At 46.0% G+C, this 21,019-nt stretch overlaps 1 protein-coding gene across 11 annotated transcripts in view; it reads left to right on the forward strand.

The window, feature by feature from the left end:
* The window catches only part of TEAD1 (TEA domain transcription factor 1), a 240,945-nt gene that overhangs the window by 212,929 nt on the left and 6,997 nt on the right, over positions 1–21,019 (forward strand). For all 11 annotated transcript variants that reach the window (XM_090032721.1, XM_090032718.1, XM_090032719.1 and 8 more), the window contains 2 exons: positions 19,120–19,260; positions 20,752–20,904. In XM_090032721.1, the coding sequence (XP_089888847.1) occupies positions 19,120–19,260; positions 20,752–20,904 (294 nt within the window). The remainder of the gene's footprint in view (positions 1–19,119; positions 19,261–20,751; positions 20,905–21,019) is intronic.

Genomic DNA, 21,019 nt, shown 5'->3' on the forward strand with positions numbered 1-21,019 from the left:
GGAAAGAGCTGTGGCCCATAATCACCAGGATGTGCTTCTTCCTTCCAGAACTGTTTGCCACATCTGCAGTCAAACGTGCAGATCTCAGATCGGGCTCCTCAGTCATGTAAGACTCACCAATGACTCCCCTATTTACTGGAAAGGGACTGCCTCTGAGTGATTCCTAAATTGTTGGCTTTTTAAGATCTATGATACTGGCAGCAATTGGCTTCTCAAACGCTTCTGGAATTTTCTTTTCATGAAAATACACAAAAAACAGCTGTGTGTTATGTTGCATTTCTATTGGTGCAAGACTCCTATTGCAGCTCTTCCATTATTTCTTCTTTCTTACCCTTTCTTATTTCCTATGCACCAACAGTCTACTTAGCCTTATAAATTATAGGGTGTATAAGAGTACTCACTTTCTGATGACATTGCTAAGTCTTACGGAATTAGTGTGGTTAATGGGAACTTGAACAAAAAGAAGGTGATCATTTGGGCCTTTGAGCTAAGTGCAGACAGTCAAAAAGCCCAAGGCTTAATTGATTCAATCTTTGCAGGTTAATCTAGGCTGCATAAATTGAACTGATAATCAAGTGAACAGACATTCATTCACTTTTGATTCTAGAAGTGCAGCCACATACCTACAGTGCACATGCCTGTCAGAGGCCAGGGGGTGCTACAGCATGGCTCCCTGTTTGGTTGGAGCAGACAGCTTGGGCCAAGGCTAGCCCACCTACCCTGTGAAGGAAGGTTTACAAGGGGGGTGAAAAGCACCCTGGGATGCTGGGGGGACTATGAGATAACTTGAATCCAGAGGGGATATGGGACAGAAGTTCAGTAAACCGATTTAACCTAAATCAGTTAAGTCTGATACTACATCCATCCAGCTTTATCTGAAACTGCCATTTTGAAAGCAGTTTACGTGCACTGAACTTCTATTCTGTTACAGATTTGAACCGGTTTCTGATCACTTATACTGGTTTATTTTTATCCCTAGCCTTAGAATCAGGCAGATAAGGACAGTGCATAAGACCGTATGGAAGGATAGCTGGGAAAAGGGAAAAATGGGGCATGAGTGGAAGAAAGAGAGATGGAGGAAAAGAACTTAAGCAGATAGACAGGTGGAGATGGGGTGGACAGGACCCTGTACCTTAAGTGGGATGCAGAACATGAGAGGAGACCAGTGGAGGCAGTCAAAGAGAAGGTCGCGTGGTTCAAGCAGTGGGCAAATAGTGTGTTTTATTTTGGCTGTGGAATTATGGCAGTGTGAAAGAAAGCAAAGTGAGAGGCTGGGAGATGACCAAGGCCCAGACAAAAGATTTAGCTATGGGATATAGCCAATATATTCTGTTTGGTATGGCCATTTTAGGATATATTGTCACAAGGCACTTTACTGCTTCATAGTTTCATAGTTTTTAAGGTCGGAAGGGACCTGAGCAGATCATCGAGTCTGACCCCCTGCCATGGCAGGAAAGATGGGGTCAAATGACCCCAGCAAGATGTTCATCTAACCTCCTCTTAAACACCCCCAGGGTAGGGGCCTGCACCACTTCTCTTGGAAGTTGGTTCCAGATCCTAGCCACCCTAACAGTGAAGTGGCGCCTCCTGATATCTAGCCTAAATCTACCCTCTGCCAGCTTGTGACCGTTATTCCTGGTCACTCCTGGCGGTGCTCGGGGGAACTGGGACTCCCCCAATGCCTGCTGGTCCCCTCTGACTAGTTTGCCTTCTCTTGTGGAGGCTGAGCAGGTTCAGGTCCCTGAGCCTCTCCTCGTAGGGCCTGCCCTGCTGCCCTCTGATCATGCAAGTGGCCCTCCTCTGGACCCTCTCCATGTTGTCCACATCCCTCTTGAAGTGCGGCTCCCAGAACTGGACATAGTACTCCAGCTGCGGCCTGACCAGCGCCACATAGAGGGGGAGGATCACCTCCTTGGATCTGCTTGAGATGCATCTGTGGATACATAACAAGGTGTGGTTGGCCTTCCTGACTGCATCCCTGCCGGCCCATGTTCATCTTGGAGTCAATGACGACTCCAAGATCCTTTTCTGCCTCTGTACTGATGAGAAGGGAGTTCCCCGGCCTGTAGGTCTTCCTCCCCAGGTGCAGTACCTTGCACTTGTCAGTGTTCAATCCCATCCTATTCTCATCCGCCCACCTCTGTTACCTGTCTAGGTCTGATTGCAGCCTATTCCTCCTTTCTAGCGTGCCCACAACCCCCCACATCTTAGTGTCATCAGCAAATTTGAACAGGGTGCTTTTTACCCCCTCGTCCAAGTCACTGATGAAGATGTTGAACAGTGCAGGCCTGAGGACCAAGCCCTGGGGGACCCCACTGCCCACATGCCTCCAGGTCGAAAATGACCCATCCACCACCACTCTCTGGGTGCGGCCCTCCAGCCAGTTCGTGACCCATTTGACTGTTTAGGTGTCGACACCACAGTCCCCCAGTTTTTTAATGAGAATGGGGTGAGAGACAGTGTCGAAGGCCTTCTGAAAGTCCAGGAAGACTACATCCGCTGCTACCCCTGCATCTAAGGATTTGGTGACCTGATCATAGAAGGCCACCAGGTTGGTCTGACAGGACCCGCCTCTAATGACCCCGTGTTGGTTGCCCCTAAGCATAAGCTCCCCTGCTGGTCCCTCATGAACATATGCCAGGATAATTCTCTCAAAAAGGTTACCCAGGGTCGAGGTAAGACTAACTGGCCTGTAGTTTCCTGGGTCCTCCTTTCTCCCTTCTTTGAAAATGGGAACCACATTGGCCCTCTTCCAGTCCTCTGGCACCACACCAGAGCACCACGAGTGCCATAAAGTCGTTCCAGGGGTCCCGCAATGACCTCAGCTAATTCCCTCAGTACTCTAGGTTGGAGATCGTCCAGACCAGCTGATTTGAATACATCCAGTCCCTCCAGCAGTTCCCTAACTAGTTCCTCACTAACCCTTGGCCTAGGTGCACCTCCCCTGGGGTCTAAGGGAGGGGGGCTGTTCTGGTCCCTGCTCAGGAAAATGGAGGCAAAGAAATCATTAAATATGTTGGCTTTGTCATCTGGTATGATGACCAAATTTCCTAGCGTGTCCTGCAGGGACCCCACATTACCCAGAACCTTCTTTTTGCCCCCTATGTATTTAAAAAAGGACTTCTTGTTGTCCTTGATCTGGATAGCTAGTCCCAGTTCCAGCTCCGCCTTGGCTTTCCTGACTGCGCCCCTGCATCCCCGAGCAACCACAGTATAATCCTCCCTTCCATTGGGTGTGCGCCTCCCTTTTAGCTAGGAGACAGCTCCGGGTGCTTTTGGTGAGCCATGGGGGTTTTTGCACCCTCCTGCGCCTTTTGATCCATGTTAGGATTACCTCTCTTTGGGCTTGGAGGATCGTCTCCTTAAGGAGCAACTACTCTTCTTGGACACCTGACTCCCCTCCAGGACCTCAGTGCCTCCCCAACTATTCTCCTTAGCTCACTGAAGTCCACCCTCCTGAAATCTAGGGCTGCTGCCTTGCTGTAGGCCTTTGCCACCTTGTACTGGATGGTGAATTCCAGCAGGCGATGATTGCTGTCACCCAGGTGGTCGAGCACCTGCAGCCCTCTCACCAGGTCGTCGCCAGCGGCCAACACCAGGTCCAACAAGGCATCTCCCCTGGTGGGGCTGTGCACCTCCTGAGTTAGCTGGTCCTGCATTTGGGCTAGGAACCTATGCGAGAGATCAAACCTGGCTGACTGCTCTTCCCAGCAGATGTCTGGAAGGTTCAGGTCACCCGTGATGACCATATCCTTTGACCTAACTACCTCTGTGAGCTGACTCAAGAATTCCTGGTCTAGCTCTTCCCCTTGGTTGGGTGATCTGTAGTAGACCCCCACTGTTAAATCTCTTTCCCCTCAACTGCCTTGTATTCTAACCCAGAGCACTTCAGAGTGCCCCTCCTCTGACTCTGCTAATTGATGAGGATGTGTATTCCTCCTTAATGTAGAGCGCCACGCCCCCACCTTTCCTCCCTGTCCTATCCCTCCTGTACAGTGTATAGCCCTTGATATTCACCGCCTAGTCATGCGTTGGATCCCACCACATTTCAGTGAGCCCCACCATGTCTGGGTTGGTGGCAGCTAGCAGGAGGGTAAGTTCCTCTTGCTTGTTTCCCATACTACGAGTGTTTGTGTACAGGCATTTGAGGCCTCCTGAGGATGTGTGCACTGGCCACCTAATCTCAGCATTGGCCTGGCCCTTGTTGCTTACCTGTGTATATGTTCTGCTTGTCGGTCTAGGCTGGACTGTATTTGTGGGTGTTGCTTGTTTTGGCAGTCCAAGGCTTCCTCTGCCCTCGTCTTCCCCTTCCCCTAGTGAGCCTAGTTTAAAGCCTGCCGGAGGAGATCCACCAACCTAGAAGAAAACACACGCTTACCTTTCGGGGAAAGGTGGAGCCCATCCCATCCGAGCATGTCTCTTGTCATGATGTGCGGGTTGTTGTTGAGGAAGCCAAAGCTGCAACCCGCGAGTAGTTTACTGCACAGTAAGTATGCATGTCTACCTGTGCACATGCTTACTACACAGTAAACTGCTCTAATCATAAGTAAATTTGCTACCTGCAAATACAAGTAGTAGATAAGGATCTCCCAGCACCCGCCCTGTGGTTGCAGAGCTGGTGCTGGGAGATAACAATCTTCTAGTGCTGGCCCCATGACCACAGAGCTGGGGCTGAGAGATCCTTATCTCCCAGCCCAGCCCTGCAACTTTGGAGGTCAGGCTGAGAGATAAGGATCTCTCACCCCCACCCTCCTGTCATGGAGTGGGGGCTGGGAGCTCCCTGTTGGTGGGGGCTGGGGAGCCTGTTGCCTGCCCAGTTCATTGATTGTGGGGCCAGTGTGATCCATTTACTCCAGCCTGGAGCATGGTCATGGAGCTGGGCGAGGAACAGGCTCTCCAGCCCCCATCACACAATTACAGAGCCAGGGTTGGGAACTGTCCCCATTAGGGGCAGTTCTCAGTCCCATGCTCTGATCTGGTGATCAAAGCACAGGGCTTGGAAAGGGCTGCAGGGGTGGGGCAGGTCCTCGCCCCACCCAGCTGGGGGCTAGCTGCCCCACTGGTGGATTGGGGCAAGGGGCTAGGACCTGCTCCTTCCCTGCAGCTCTTCCTCTTCCCTTGATTGGGGAGCTGGGACCAGGAGCTCCCTGCTGCCAGGGCAGGGGGGATATTGTCCCCACCCTGGCAGCAGGCAGCCCCCAGGGGCAGGGTATAATGTACCAGCCCCAGCCAGGAGACGGCTGTCTCCTGACCTGGTGCTCCCTGCCAGCCCCTGGGCTAGCACCCAGGGAGAGCCTAGAGCTTCCTTTGGTGGCAGCCCATTTTAGGGCCCCAGGAAGCAAGAGCAGTTTGCTGCCATTAGCAGCAAATCTGCTCCTGCTTCCATGCACGTGTAGATGCCTGCCCAGGAGTATTTACTTGTGAATAAACTGCTCCCAGATCTAGTGCACATTTAGACACACTCACAGCAAACTAGCTCCTTATAGTTCTTCACTGTGACAAATTTAATAAGACTTGCTAAAATGTGGGAAGGTGGTAGACCTTTGCTTAAACAACACTTGGCAACTATGGGGCTTAGCTTTGCAAGGCATCACAGGTATCAAGAGTAAAACAAATTGTTGGGTGGTCTGAAAAGCTTGTTCTTTTACTTGAATTGCATGTACTCTGACACAACCTGCCACTAGCTATAAATAAGCCCCTCGCCTCCGTTCTGGTACAGAATGTTGATGCTGGTATTGACATTGGTCTCCCTTGTACCTGGGTCTAAATTTTGCTGCCTTCTCTTTTATAATGTCTCTGATATCTAGCCTTTTTTGTCTGTGGAGTCAAGCAAGCCCTTAACTGGCATCTTAAATGCCATAATCTCTTCAGTACTGATATCTTCATGTTTGCTCCTGCATTTCCGTTTCACCTGGTGCCCCTGAACTAATGTTCTCAGTCCATTGTGCTAACCTCCCAACTTCATGTGCTTCCTGGCCTCTCCTTTCATTTTATCCACCATTTTACTTCAGCCTACAGAAGTAAAATCTGTCAAATCTGTTACTTTTTAACAACTGCAGCCCCCACCTTTGCTTTGCCCACTCCCCTGGCCTTAATTTTACTCATTTGTCTGCTTTTCTCACAAACAACTCCAGAATGGTTTTTTTTTCCCATGCCACCCCTTATGTCTGGTTATTCTTTCATGGCCCAGAGGGCTTGCAAAACTGCTTCCTGTTTGCTTTTTAAAAAAATCTTTCCCACCTTTGCCATGTCATCTACAAATTGCTTCCATCTTGCCCTAGTTGAACTAGCAATCACTTGCTACTATGAAGAGTACTGTTACCATTAGGTTAAGCATTCATCAAGCCACACAGGGACTGGCAGCTCTTCTTCCAGCCTGTTGAGCCTGGGTTGTTTCTTTCTTCACCCCAACCTACACCATGCCACTGCTCTGCAATAGGGTGGGTGTGTTAGCTCATGCTGGCCAATGTGTTGTGATCACGGGAGGAGGGGTAGTTGGAGTAAGCTGATCGCATTTCCCACCCCTACCCCCCCACACACACTTACACACACTTTGGGGGAAGCTGTCCTGGGCACAGGGATCCCTGGGATCACACACTTTGGGGGAAGCTGTCCTGGGCACAGGGATCCCTGGGATCCAAGGAATCTTAATCAACCACAACAAGAACTCCAGCCCATCCCCAGGCTTGTTCTCAACTTTAGAAAAAGTCCAGAATGGATCCTGCTTTTTGACGCGAGACAAAATGACAGGAGATGGAGGATTCCTTCTTTTTTACATAAAAATTTGTGTAGTAATGTTTCCATTCAGGCTTCAGCCTGAGTAGCCTGGGTAGATGGTAACCAGATGCCAACACACAGGGAGGTGGGGCAGCCAGACCCTTTGTGTACCCTTGTGTGCTCCTAAGTGTACACCACACCCAATGTCCAGTGCAACAAGCATGCAGAAAAAGCGAGGGGCAGAACTGCTTCGAGACCAGGCTTGGGCAGGGGGCCAGCCCCTTTGGGAGGCCTGCAGTATAGACCCCCGATGCCAATCCAGACTTGTGGGGGGAAGGCAGACAGGCTAACTCTTGCAGACCTTTGCATGAAAAGATTTCCCGCCCCAACCAGCAGCACCCCGTACAACAAGCAACAAGCTCCAAGAAAAAAGTTGGAGGCTTTGCAAGGGGGGCAGGCAGCACTGCTTATTGTGAATTCAACCCCCCCACCCCCAAAAGAAAACCTGTGGCTCTTAAGCAAAGCCACTGACAATTCCCCCCAGAAAAGTAACCCAGCACAACCCAAGAAAATAAACAAACCAAAATATCAACTCTTGTCCTAAAATGCCACCTGGCGGTAAAGTAGTACTGAAAGGGCAGGTGGGTAAAATGGTTCTGACATGCCCCCTAACGCATTTTACTATTCATAGCATAATAAGCCAGTTCGTCGTATATCACATCCACATTACCTGAATTAGTCGTCATAAACTAAAAAAGGAAAATTAAACCAGGAACATTTTAGTGGATCAATGCCAATTACGTAGACAAGCGCCCCACCATTTCAATTTAGGGGGCATAGAATGCAACTCCGAAGGACTAAACTCCCATCACGTGTACAAGGACCCCAGCTCTTCTAGCTAAACATTCCACTTCCAGAAATTATACCATATCACACAGTCTCCACATCTGCCCAGGAACAGGAGCCAAATGACAGCAGTCTCTCTTTTTTCCAAAAAGTAGAAAGTGCTCCCTTGTTTGTCTGTTGATCCTTCAGATCAAGCCACACAGGATCCTGAAGGTCTTCTTCTAGCCTGTGCAGCTACTCCTCCAACTAAGGGACACCAAGGCATCTAGGTTACAACTGGGAGAGAGCCATCACAAGAATCCCTGATTAACTCCCCTCTGCCGTTCCATTAATATGTTTATTCATCAGCTGTGCTTTGTCTTGATCTTAGATAGTAAGTTCTCTGAAGCAAGAAAATATTAGATTGCATAGTACAATAGGGCCTTTCTTCTTCATGGAGTCCAATGGTGCTACCACAGTAAAAAATTACATTAATTTGGCTGTCCATCATGGGCTAGACTTTGGTCCTACTGAAGGCAGTGTTGAGACTAACCACTGACTTCTGCAGGAATCAGAACAGCAAATATATTGTTGAAAGGGCTAGTTGCACAGTAGAAAACAACAGTTGTTATACATTAATGTCTGGATTTGTTGTCTTCTTACTATGTTGCATGAATTAGCTTCATTTTAAATGCATGCCATAGTTTGAAATACACTTCAGACTGATGAAAGCCTGGTCATATGTCAGTACAAGCGTGTGAAATAGAGACCGAAACTCATCTGAAGATGTGTGGATGATATTAATTGATGTTTTTAATGAATGCCTCTGTTTGCAGGAATCTGCAATGCAAACTAGCAGTTTTTAGAAAGTAATGCATATTATAATTAGGGCACGCTTTTATGGATGCTTTGAAGTCCTAAACATTTTTGAAATTCAAATGGAGACTGGAAATAAAGGAATCTGCACAATAAAGGGGCATTAAATTATGTCCAAAAATTTCACTGTTTTGTAGATGTAAATATATGCCATAATTAGTGGTAACATGAAGAGGATGGTTGAGTTTATTCCTATTCTTATTTAAAACAGCTGTGGCATGAAAAATAATGCTCCTTCTCTTTGTGATCTGCTGTAACAAACATTTACCCATGTAATCAGTGTTCAGAAGTGGCTTGTCCTCATGGTCTCCTCCCAGCCCCCACTGCTCTTCCTTGGTGCCTCTGCAGCATATTTTGGTAGGCACAGAAATTCTTTGTGTTCTTCATTCACAAGAAAAGTTGCTGCTGCCTTTGTATTTTCTATTTTTAATGTAATTTTTCATGTACAGCTGAGAAGTACCTCCTCCCACTTGCCAGTTTTGATTGGCAACTGATCTGAAGTTCACAAATGGGATCTGTGGTGCAGATGATTCTCTGGCCAGCATGCAGATGTATGCAAAACACATTAGTTATGGAAGCAAACAGCAGTCACCCACCTTTTTGCCAACCCTTCCTCCCCTCTTTTAACCGAACCTTCTCCACTTAGCTAACTCATGTGATGTTTGAGCAGGACTTGTTCACGAAATGATACAAGAGCATCAGTGTCTTGGAATTAATAATGAGTCAAAAGGGAAGAGCAGCTGAAAAGCCCAAGCAGCTTGGCCTGTCCATCACAAGCCTAACCATGTGGCAGCTCTGGAAACAATTCTAAAGCTGCAGTGTAACTATCAATGAAATGTGCCAAGGATCCAGATGCTCCTATTGGAAAAAATTGTTTCACAATTTGGAATCTCTGCCCTTTGATCAGATAAAAAAAGTGATTAACTTACCTACCTCAGTGTGATCATGTCATGAATCAGATTCATTGTTTATTTTTAATTGATTTGCATTATTCTGGTACCTAGCAGCCCACCTGATGGTCCATGATCCCATCTTAATAGATGCTTTACAAGTAACAGAACAAATGGATAGTCAGTAGTGTAGAGAGTTTACAATCTCAGTAGAAGGCTAGAGAGAAAGATGAAGATAGGACTGCAAGGAAAGAATATTGGTCAGCATGACAGCCAGAAGCTATAGCACATCATCTGTGTAACCATTGTTGAGGGGTTTTTTAGGTATAGGAAAGGAGAATTTGGGGAGGGATTGGAAGGAAAATAATAGACCATAGATTCTTAAGACTATGTTCAGCTAATCTGACTCCTTGCATATTGCAGGCCAAAGAAGCAGTAATGTCTATGTCAAAACAATGACTTCTACTAGACCTAGAAGATTACCAGTTCAGGACTCAGAGACTCCCTAGGATAGGGAACTCACCACATCATTAAGTTAGTAAGAAAGGCTGAAGGGAGCAATGGAACTCAGGCTGGCAACAAAAATTAAAGACAACAAAAAGCTTTTTCAGGTATCTAGGGAGCAAAAAGAAGGTGCAGGGTAACATAGGACCTCTACAGGACAGTCTAGGACAATTAGTGACAGATAGGAGGGACAAAGCTGAGCTCTTCGTTAAGTTTTTTGTATCAGTATTCCTGAACACGGATGAAGACACATCGCCACATTGGATTATAGACAGGCACAGCCCACCAACACTAGCCTACCAATAGTTAGTCTTGACCTAGTGAAGGGACACTTGGGAGAGTCTTGATGTGTTCAAGTCAGCAGGCCGGGATGATCTTCATCCAAAGGTGCTAAAGGAACTGGCCAGTGTCATAGCAGAACCACTGGCAAAACTGTTTGAGCGCTCACAGCACTCAGGGCAGGTCCCAGGGGACTGGAAAAGGGCCAATTTGGTCCCTATTTTCAAAAAGGGGAGGAGGGAGGATCTGAGTAAGTATAGACTGGTTAGTCTCACCTCTATCATTGGGAAAACCTTTAAATAAATTATTAAGGGTTACATTTGTGTGAGTCTGGCAAGAAAAATAATGCTGAAGGGCAACCAGCATGGATTCATAGCAGGTACATCCTGCCTGACCAACCTTGTTTCTTTTTATGACCAGCAGGTTACAAACTGGTTAGATGCAGGAGTCATGGTGGATGTCATATACTTGGATTTTAAAAAAACCTTTGATATGGTACCACATCCCATTCTCATTAAAAAAAATTACTGAGCGGTTGTGACTTAGATGATTACATGGTCAGGTGGGTGGCAGATTGTCTAATGGGATGTACCCAGAGCAGGGGTTTTCAACTGGAGGTATGTAACATACTGGGAGTACCTCCTCAAGAGTACCCCTCCTGGTGGTCAGTTGGCTGCTGGGGACACCTCCCTGGTTTGTCTGGCCACTAGGGGACTCCTGCCTTCTGGATTGGACACCGAGGGTACACTGACCCAAAAAGGTTGAAAACTCCTGACCCAGAGAGTGGTGATGGATGGGTTGGCATTGACCTGGCAAGATGTGGGCAGTGGTGGTGGTATCCCCCAAGGCTTGGTCCTTGGGCCAGTGCTGTTCAACATCTTCATCAGTGATTTGAATGAGGGCATGGTGAGCACATTGTCCAAATTCACAGATGACACCAAATTGTGGGGCAAAGTAGACACAGTGGAGGGCAGGGAACAGATTAAGGTGGATTTGGAGAGGTTGGAAAGGTGGGTAGAACAAAATAGGATGCAGTTTAACAAGGTTAAGTGCAGAGTACTGCACTTAGGGAGAAGGAATCACCAACACATACAGATTGGGAGATGACTTCCTAAGCAGCACAGAAGCAGAAAGGGATCTTGGAGTCAGTCAACTCAAAGATGAAAATGAGTTGACAAGGTGGAGTGATCCGTTTTGCTAACCGCACTGTATCATGCATTAACAGATACATCATGAACAGGTCTAAGGAGGTAATACTTCCCCTCTATGTGGCACTGTTAAGGTTGCAGCTGGAGCACTGCGTTCAGTTTTGGGTGCCACGTTTCAGGAGGGACATGGATAACCTTGAGAGGATCCAGAGGAGGACCTCTCATATGCTATGGGGCCTGCAGGACAGGTCCTATTAGGAGAGGTTGAGGGACCTGGATCTCTTCAGCCTCTGTAAGAGAAGGTGGAGGGGGGAATCTGGTGGCCATCTATAAATTTTTCCAGAGGGCATGGGGAGCGCAAGAAACAGGAGATACTCTGTTTACCAAGGCACCTCTTGGAGTAACTAGAAAAAATGTCCACAAACTGACAGAGAGCAGATTTAAATTAGACATAAGGAAGAACTTTATGGTAAGGGTTACCAGAATCTGGAATGAGCTTCCAAGGGAGGTGGTGCTCTCCCCTACCTTGGAGGTCTTTTAAGAGGAGACTGGACACACACTGCCTATCTAGCCTGACCCAGAAGTCCTTGTTAGGATCACTGCATTCCAGGATACACTCTCCCATTTTATAAGTGTGACTTACGTACTTTGTTGTTCTACACAAAACCTTGTCTTCATCTGGGTTAAAATGCATACTGTTTAAATAAACCCACTTTGCTAGGCAATCTGCCGTAGTCTCTATATCCTCTTTGAAACACCCCCTTCAGGTAGTTGAAGGCTGCTAGTAAATCCCCTCTCAGTCTTCTCTTCTCCAGACTAAAAAAGTCCAGTTCCCTCAGCCTCTCTTCATAAGTCATGCCCCAGCCCCCTAAGTATTTTCATTGCCCTCCACTGCACTGTCTCCAATTTGTCTACGGCCTTTCTGTAGTAGGGGGCCACATAGTACTCCAGATGTGACCTCACCAGTGCTGAATAGAGTGGAATAATTGCTTCCCTCAATCTCCTGGCAATGCTCCTACTAATGCAGTCCAGTATGCTGTTAAACTTTGCAACAAGGGCACACTGTTGGCTCATATTCAGTTTTTGTCCCCTGTAACCCCAGGTCCTTTACTTCTGAGATTGTTCTGTCCTAAGTACAGGACTTTGCAGTTGTCCTTATTGAACCTCATGAGATTACTTTTGGTCCAGTCCTCCAGTTTGTCTAGGTCTCTGAATCCTAGCCTTATCCTCCAGTATATCTGTTTGCTCCCCCCAGCTTGGTGTCATCTTCAAATTTGCTGAGGGTACACTCCATCCCATCTTCCAGATTATTGATGAAGATATTGAACAAAACTGGCCCCAGAACTGACCTTTGGGGCTCTCCTCTTGATACCAGCTGCCAACTAGACATTGAGCCATTGATTACTACCCTTTGAGCCCACTGATCCAGCCAGTTTTCTTTCCACCGTACAGGCCATTCATCTGACCTTACTTCCTTAGCTTGCTTGTGAGAATGTTGTAGGTGATGGTATCAAAAGCCTTGCTAAAGTCAAGGTATATCACATCTGCTGTTCTCCCAATTTCTACTGAGCCAGTCATCTCATTATAGAAGACAGTCAGGTTGGTCAGGCTTTACTTGTCTTTGGTGAATCCATGCTGACTGTTTCTAATCACCTTCTTCTCCTCCAAGTGTTTAGAAATGGACTTCTTGAGACCTGCTTTATGATCTTTCCAGAGACTGGAGTGAGGCTGACTGGTCTGTAGTTCCCTGTATCTTCCTTTTTCACTTTGTTAAAGATGGGCACTATATTTGTCCATTTCCAATCATCCAGAACCTCTCCCAGTCACCAGTTTTCAAAGATAATTGCCAGCAGCTCTGCAGTCACATCAGCCTACTGCTTCAATACCCTGGGGTGCATCATGTCCAGCCTTATGGACTTGTTCATGTCCAGCTTTTCTAAATAGTCCCTAACATATCCTTTCACTACTAAGGGCTGTGCACCATCTCCCCAAACTGTGCTGCCCAGTGCAGTAGTCTGGGAGCTGACCTTGCTTGTAAAGACCGAGGTAAAAAAGGCATTGAGCACTTCAGCCTTTTCTGCAACATTTGTCACTAGGTTGCCTCCCCCATTCAGCAACAGACCCACACTTTCCCTTGTCTTTATGATGGTGCTGACATACTTATAGAAAACCTTCTTGTTACCCGTCACATCCCTTGCTAGCTGCAACTCCAGTTGTGCTTTGGCCTTCCTGGCCTCATCCCTGCATGCTTGAGCCAGTACTCTTTTACTTCTCCTTTGTCATTTTTCCAAGTTTCCACTTATAAGCTTCCTTTTTGTGCTTTAGTTCACTGACAAGTTCCCTGCTAAGCCAAGCTGGTCTTCAGTGAGGGAGCTGAGATAATAAACACCCATGTGCACAGGAGGGCGGGTTGGTGGGCTGCCTGAATGCACAGTGTAAAGGAGCAGCATGTGGCCAGGGGGCTGTGCCTTGTACTAGTATGGCCATGCAGCATGCAATACCCGGCAGCTTTAGATGTTTGATGGTTCTGCTGAGTATCTCTGAACCAAGTACAGATCCCTGCAAGACACGCCCCACCCCCTCCCCTTCCTGCTGGGATGATGAATGTACTTGTTCTTCTTTTAATGAACTGGATCTTCCTGTTATTCTCTCATTCATCATAATACTTGCATTCTCACATGCGGGCACTCTGCCTTTAGTGAAAGTAGTGGTGCCCTGCAGTCAGGGGCCAACTTTGCTTTACAAAGTTTTGTAAAGAGAAAATGGAGGAAGCATTACTTGCCTGGTTGAGAATCACCTTTAGCCAAAACATTCATTTAAGTGTATTTGATGTAGCCAAGCCCTAACAATTTTTATCAAACGTATGATTTTTCTGGAGATGTCCTTAATGTTCCTGGCAATTTTTAATGGGTAAAATTCCCAGTTCTCATTTAAAGAAAAAGAGGTGTCTATCCCTCATTGTTGCTGAGAAAAGCTTGAGCCCTCAAAATTCCACAGCCAAGAGTGTAATAAAAAGAACTCAGTTAATTAAAATTAAAATGTATTATGATTTCTAAGCCAATCTCATAATTTGTAGGACTGAATAATGATTGTTGAATGACAGGCTTGAACATTATTCATTCAAATTTCAGTTGTGCAGTTGTTTTTAATTTAAAGAGGAGTTATACTTTAAGGCAGAGGTAGGCAAAATACAGCCCACTGCTCTGCACTGGGTTGAGCCCCACCCACTTCTGCTGGGGCAGCCCACACTATTCTCCCACCAGCCTGGGCCCCAGCCAGCGCACTGCTTTTGGCAGGGCTGTTTCCAGTGTGGCTGCAGCCAGCTGAATGGTCCTCTGCTCCTTTCACTTCCAGTGGGAACAGCTGGGCTGTAGCTTCCCTCACCCCGCCTGCCTGCCTGCCCGAACCAGCACAGCAGGGACAGGGGCACAGGAGCAGGGGCAGGAATGGGAGGAGGAGCAGCTGCTGGAGGTGAGGGGAGCACAGCAGCACCCAGCCAGCTGCAGCTGCACACTGGCTGGGGTTGGGGCCAGTGGGGACTTTTCTGCTCCCCTTGCCTCTAGCTGCTGCTCCTCCTGCAGTGCCACTCAAGGCAGGTAGGCGGGAAGCTTCAGCCAGGCAGCTCCTGCCCAGCACATGTAGCTATGGCTCTAGCTCTCAGCTGCCTTCCACCTGCTCCCCCCACACCCACAGGTGGATGCTCATGCCAGGCGGGCAGAGTGGGGGAAAGGCAGCTGGGAGCTAAAGCCAGAGCTCCACATGCTAGGCAGGAGCCACCTGGCTGAAGCTTTGCCACCTGCCTGCCCAGAGCAATGCTACAGGAGCAAGAGTAGCAGCCAGTACAGCCGGAAGCAAGAGAAGCAGAACAGCCCCACTGGCCCTGGCATTGGCCAGTGTGCAGCTTCTCACGGGGCTGTTCCAGGTATGGCTGCAGCTGGGCACATGCTGCTGTGCTCTCTTCACCTCCTGGTGACAATGTGAGCCTGGTTGGCTGCAGCCATGTTGGGAACAATCCCACCAGAAACTATGTTTTGGCCGGGGTCCAAACTGGGGCTGGGGCCAGTGGCTGTGGGTGGGAGTGTGGCTCTGGCTGCGGCTCAGCCCCATGTGGAGTGTTGCAGGGGCAGCCATCAACCGGGCAAGCTCTGCTGCACTCGTCCCCTGCCTCCATCTCCCTCCCTTCACCCCCAGCTGGCTCCCAGGCAAACCTCCCACTGCCACATGCACACTCCCCACTCCACACGCACCCCTGCCACCCCTCTTCCACACAGGGCAGGGCATGCAGGGAGCAGATCATGCCTGTCCCACTTCTGAACACTGCTCCCCACCCACCCAAAGCTCCATAGGGGTTTTGATGAGTTGTTGGAGGGGCGGGATGCTGACCTGGCCCATGACAGCTCATCAAAACTCCCTCTGTGGCCGTCAGGCCTAAATAATTGCACCTGCTTTAAGGTCATCATATAACAACAGCTTTTCACTGATTTTAAAACCAAGAGGCAGCAGATATAAAATTATTCCAGTGTCCTTTACCTACAGATGGGGAATGTTATTGAGGCTTGAAAAATGAGGCCTACATGAGTGACCTTTTTTGATGATATGAAAATGTGAGGATTATTCTAGTAATTTCTTATTTACTTTTTGCCATATATATGAAATGGTGAAAGGAAATGCTTTGATAATAGAACTGTAACAGTGATAGAAACATAAATAACCATTTTAAGAGTTTATTACTATCAACTACTATGACATAATTGCTTTAGCAAAAATACCTATTCTTAAGAAATTCCAGTAGAGTAGCTGTAGCATGGCTTAATAACTACGTTACTGTTCTTATTCAGATGTAATTGTTAACCAGCTATGATAGCAAATTGGTTGTTCACTATTAGCTCAGAACAGTTTCGTAAAGATCACCATGAACACACTATATTTAAAATGTACATGAAACATTAACCACTGACCTCATGCATAACATGTGCAAGAAACAAGGCAAAATAAAGATAAGATTCCTCTTCTGTTATGCAAAATACGTGACTACAGGGCAGTGTGTGTTACCATACATGAATGTCAAGAGACTTCTCCACTCATTAATTTACCAAAGCAAGACTGAAGTAACATGAGACGTTCCCATTTCTTTTCCCCACCACAAACAACTCAATATGTGCTACTATCGGCATATTGCCTGCAAATGTTGTACCACAGAAATGGATCATAGACACTGAGTAGAATTAAAGAGTAGCTACCTAGTTATTAAATCATGGCTACAAGTGACTTGATATGATCTGAAGTCAGGATTACAAATGATCTAGATTACAAACATATAAACAGATTTGCAAGCTGAATTTTAAAGTTGCCATGTAGAAAGGAAATATCTCTGATCTTTCTGAAGTTGGGTCGGAAGTGCTAGGAAGGATTTTGTTATAGTGTCAAACCTCTGGGTTAGCAATGAATAATGCCAAACTGAAACTACAGTTTAAACAACTACATTTGCTTAAGGGTTTTTCACCCACCAAAATGCCCATCAAAGTCTAGGTTAAAGGTCAAGGATGATTCTTTGACATTGTTTAGCAGTAGTTGGCCAGTTATGCCATGACACATTGGAAAGACAGTTACCAACGACTGTATACTAAGAGGTTATATAAATAGTGTTCCACATTCTCAGTTTTTACCGAGTTTCACTGATAAATTCCCTGATTTTTTTTTTAAGTCATTCAGTTTTTACTAATTTACACCTATTTTTCAGTTCAAATCCCTGTTAATTGGCATGAGTGGGGAATGGCCCATTCCTCACTCATGCCAGTTAACAGCGATTTTAACTGAAAAACCGGAGGTGCTGATAAGCTCAAAGTGCTGCTGTGCCAGTTATCTGAGGCATAGTTTCCGGCAGGACATTGTGGGGGTGGTGGCAGTGGCCACGTGAGGGGGTGGGGGCCAGGGGAGGGTGGCTGGAGCTGCTGGGGGTGCAGGGCTCCTGGCTCTGACCCTGGGTGAGGCAGGATGGGCTACAGTAATCAGGATGGGCACGGTGGCATGTGCTTCCTGCCACTGATCCAGGGGCACGGGTCCCCTGGGAAGAGCCTAGCACAGGTCCCCCAGTACACAGCCTATATGGGCGCGTAGCAACAAGAGCCGCTCTCCCCTGCCTTGCACCCAGCGACAGCTGCCCCTGCTTCGCTCCCTGCTGCAGCCCCAGGAGTGGCCGAGGGGCTGTGCTATGCCCCTCCCCACATCCCTTCCCTACTCCCAGCCTCCTTCCTCCATCACCGCCAATTTTTTTACCCTGATTTAAGCTGATTTTTTTCCCTTTTATTCTTTTTATCTTGATTTCATCCTGGTTTTTATGTTTCAAAGATAAACCCCCCAAAAATCCCAGATTTTTTTTTTTAAATAAAAACTGAGAATGCAAAACACTATATATAAACAATGAAGATCAAGGAAAAACTTGAAAATCCTGACTGCTTCTCCCAAGGATAGGGCAAATGTGATAGTTAACACAGTCAGGGCTAGAACCTACTTGTCCAGTTGTGGGGGTTGCGTGCAGTTCCTGAATTCTACTTCTGTCCACTTTTAGGGCTGATTACAGGAAAGATTTGAACAGTGTATCCATATTTACAAGGAGGCCAGTGGCAGAACGTGTACACTGTAGCTACAAGACTAGAGGGGGAATTCAGCCTCTGAGGGTACAGTGTGTGTTAGCCAGACAACCCTGACTATACCCTGGTCAGCTGGTCCTACACACGCTCCAAAAAGTGTGCCAGTGAAGATGCTTCTGAATTGTCTCTAGTGGCTGCTCTTAAGCACACCCAAGAGGCTTGAGAATAGCTACCTGGCACAACCCTAGAGCATTTGTGCTGGTGTTTCTAGGTTGAGAGAGCAGATGGGCAAGATGTGTTCACTACTGTCCAGCTAGCACACACTGCACCACATGTAGATCTGCCCTGACTCAATCTCCTTTGCAATCCATTCCCTCGTGCTATGCACACTAGAATTGGGCTCTAAATAAGAAAAGGTAGCAATGGTTCCAAAAAACCTGCTATGATTCTCCTCTTCACTGGAAACTCGATGTCTCCATCTATACTATGTTAATGTAGGTGGCTGGCTAGGTATTTGGTCTGTGATGAAATATTCACAAAAAGAGGGTTTTGTTTTGTTTTGTTGTGTGTTTTTTCTTCTGATAGGCACCAGTTTAGTGAAGCATTTTAAATATGTGCCTAACTTCAGGTGTGTGAGCAGTCTTATCTAAATCAGTGGAATTTAAGTATCTTGCTGAATCAGGGTCTTAATGCTGGCCCTCATCAACCATTTCCCTTCCTTTCTATTGCATCAGAAACCTTTGTTTGTGGTGGTGATGTCATCCATTGAAGAAAGGAAAAAAGAAAAGAAATAAAATGGCCTTGGCCCTCTGGCACAGACCAGTTCATTCAGTGCAGAGGATGGGGTGTCTTTTTCTTCCTAGCAGGCAGGACATTGAGCCAGATCTAGTATCAGTATATGCATACCAATCCCATTCATTTAGAGAGTTCCATGTACCCAAAGGAACAATTTGACTTATACCTAAAAGGAATCATAGGCCTTTTAATGATGGGCATTCACTTGTTTTGTTGCACATGGGCTCGGGCAAATTATTGCTTCTCTGAAGAATTCACGGCAGCAGCTGAATTTAAAAGAAAGAAACAGCATTTATTCATAAATGAATTTATGGAAGAAATGTTTTTTTCCATATTAAAAATGGAACACCTGCACCCTTTAAGTCTATGGCAATTGTTGATAGGTATAGACCAGCCTCTTCCCTCCCTGTTGATGGAAGAGAATGTGGTAGGAGGCCAAGGGTTAATTACTGCTTCAGGGAAATAATATTCAACATGTGTTATATTTCTTGGCAGGCTGACTTAAATTGCAACATTCAAGATGACACAGGAGCGTTTTATGGAGTAACCAGCCAGTACGAGAGCTCAGAAAATATGACAATCACCTGTTCCACCAAAGTCTGTTCATTTGGGAAGCAAGTAGTAGAAAAAGTAGAGGTAAGGTTATCCACTGGTTGGAGTTCCTCTATTGGCTTCTGATTATGTAGTTCTGCCAAGATAATTTCCGTACAAAATGGATGACTGATTTTCTTTGTTTTACTTAGTGGTTTTATCTCTTCATTCCTATCCTCCCCTTCCTAATCCTTCCTGAAAGATTGGTTTCCTTTCTGGAACTACTTGGTTAGTTTAAATTACTGTGATACTAGTGACAGTAAAATCCCAGTTACGCTGACTTAGAAGTACCTCTTCTATCCTTCCTCTGGCAACCACTATCATCACAGCTTCTTATCTTCAGCTGGGGAGCCTGGAGCTGACATCAGTGCTGCTTCCTACATCACCTGGCAGAAGAGCAATGAAGCAAAGATAGATTTACTCCCATTTTCAACTGGATGTGTCATCTTCATGATGCGTTAAACCAGCACCTGTAGCCTGTTTGGAATCTTACTAAGGTGGCAAGCAACCCTCCACTGCCTAGCTATCAGAGCATTTCTAAAAATTTAGCAGTGTGATGTGTTTCTTCTATGCCCAGACTAATTTAACCCAATGAAATGCACTTTCTTCAAGTGACAGTGGCTTTGGCACAAAAAACAAATTTGTATAATTGTTCTTTCTTTTGGATACTAGAGCCTTTTATGACGTAGTCCTGTTTAGTTAAGTCATGTAGTGGGGCTTACTGTACTGTGAGCTACAGTAGCTACAATGTAGTTGTTGTTTAGGAACTTCTAATTTAAAGACGTAATCAAAGCATTTTTAAATGCGCGTGTTGCTGTCCACATCCTGCTTTATTATTTATCCCCAAAAATAGTGACTACCAAAGAGCAACATGTTCTGCTCTACTACTCCAAACCTTGAAGAATTCATAAGTTAAGTCCATCCAGCTATTGAGAAGAGCAGTTTATCATGACAGTAGGTAGTTAGGGAGGTGGAAAGCAGGAAAACTAAATCACAGCTCCATTTCTGCTCATCGCAGTGGGATCTGTTGAGCTGTGGGTCAGTCTGTCCTCCTTCCTTTCATCACAGTTGACTGTCCTTCTGTTATTCACATACCTACCTCTTCAATTATGTAATACATTCTGACAAATCTGGCATGTGTGTGCATGTAAAATTACTCTCTCTTAAGTACTTTGAACCAAGTTACCTTTAAGCTGCTTGAAAGTCATACAAGACAAATTTTATACCAAGTTTACTTCTTAATTCATGATTCTTCACTGCAAGGCTATTTTTAACGGTCCTCATTGACTTTGTATATAAATCATGAACTGAAAACAAACCAGGATTTCCTATTCAAGACCTATTTTCCTAAATTAGTATATGGAAGGAGACTTGGGTGACTAAACCAACATTAAAGAACAACAGCTCCATATTCTTCTTGTTATTTCCAAACTAAGAAAGAGAACAGAACCCAAGACTTAGCATTCCCCCTCTTGGCTGCTATAGAAATACTTTTTGTTATAAATATTTTTAAAAAAAATTTTGTTTTTTATTCAGACGGAATATGCAAGGTTTGAGAATGGCCGATTCGTGTACAGAATAAATCGCTCTCCGATGTGTGAATATATGATCAACTTCATACACAAGCTCAAGCATTTACCAGAGAAATATATGATGAACAGTGTGTTGGAAAATTTTACAATTTTATTGGTGAGGAGTCATTATTCCTTACTGCCTTTTACTAAAATTCTTTCAGTATTTCTGTGGGTTGCAGAATTTAGAACTGGGTTGTAAAGTCCTTACTGAATAGAAATTTACTATTACA

This window comes from Crocodylus siamensis, chromosome 2, assembly GCF_052110815.1.
Source record: "Crocodylus siamensis isolate JL-2025a chromosome 2, ASM5211081v1, whole genome shotgun sequence".
NCBI lineage: Eukaryota > Metazoa > Chordata > Crocodylia > Crocodylidae > Crocodylus > Crocodylus siamensis.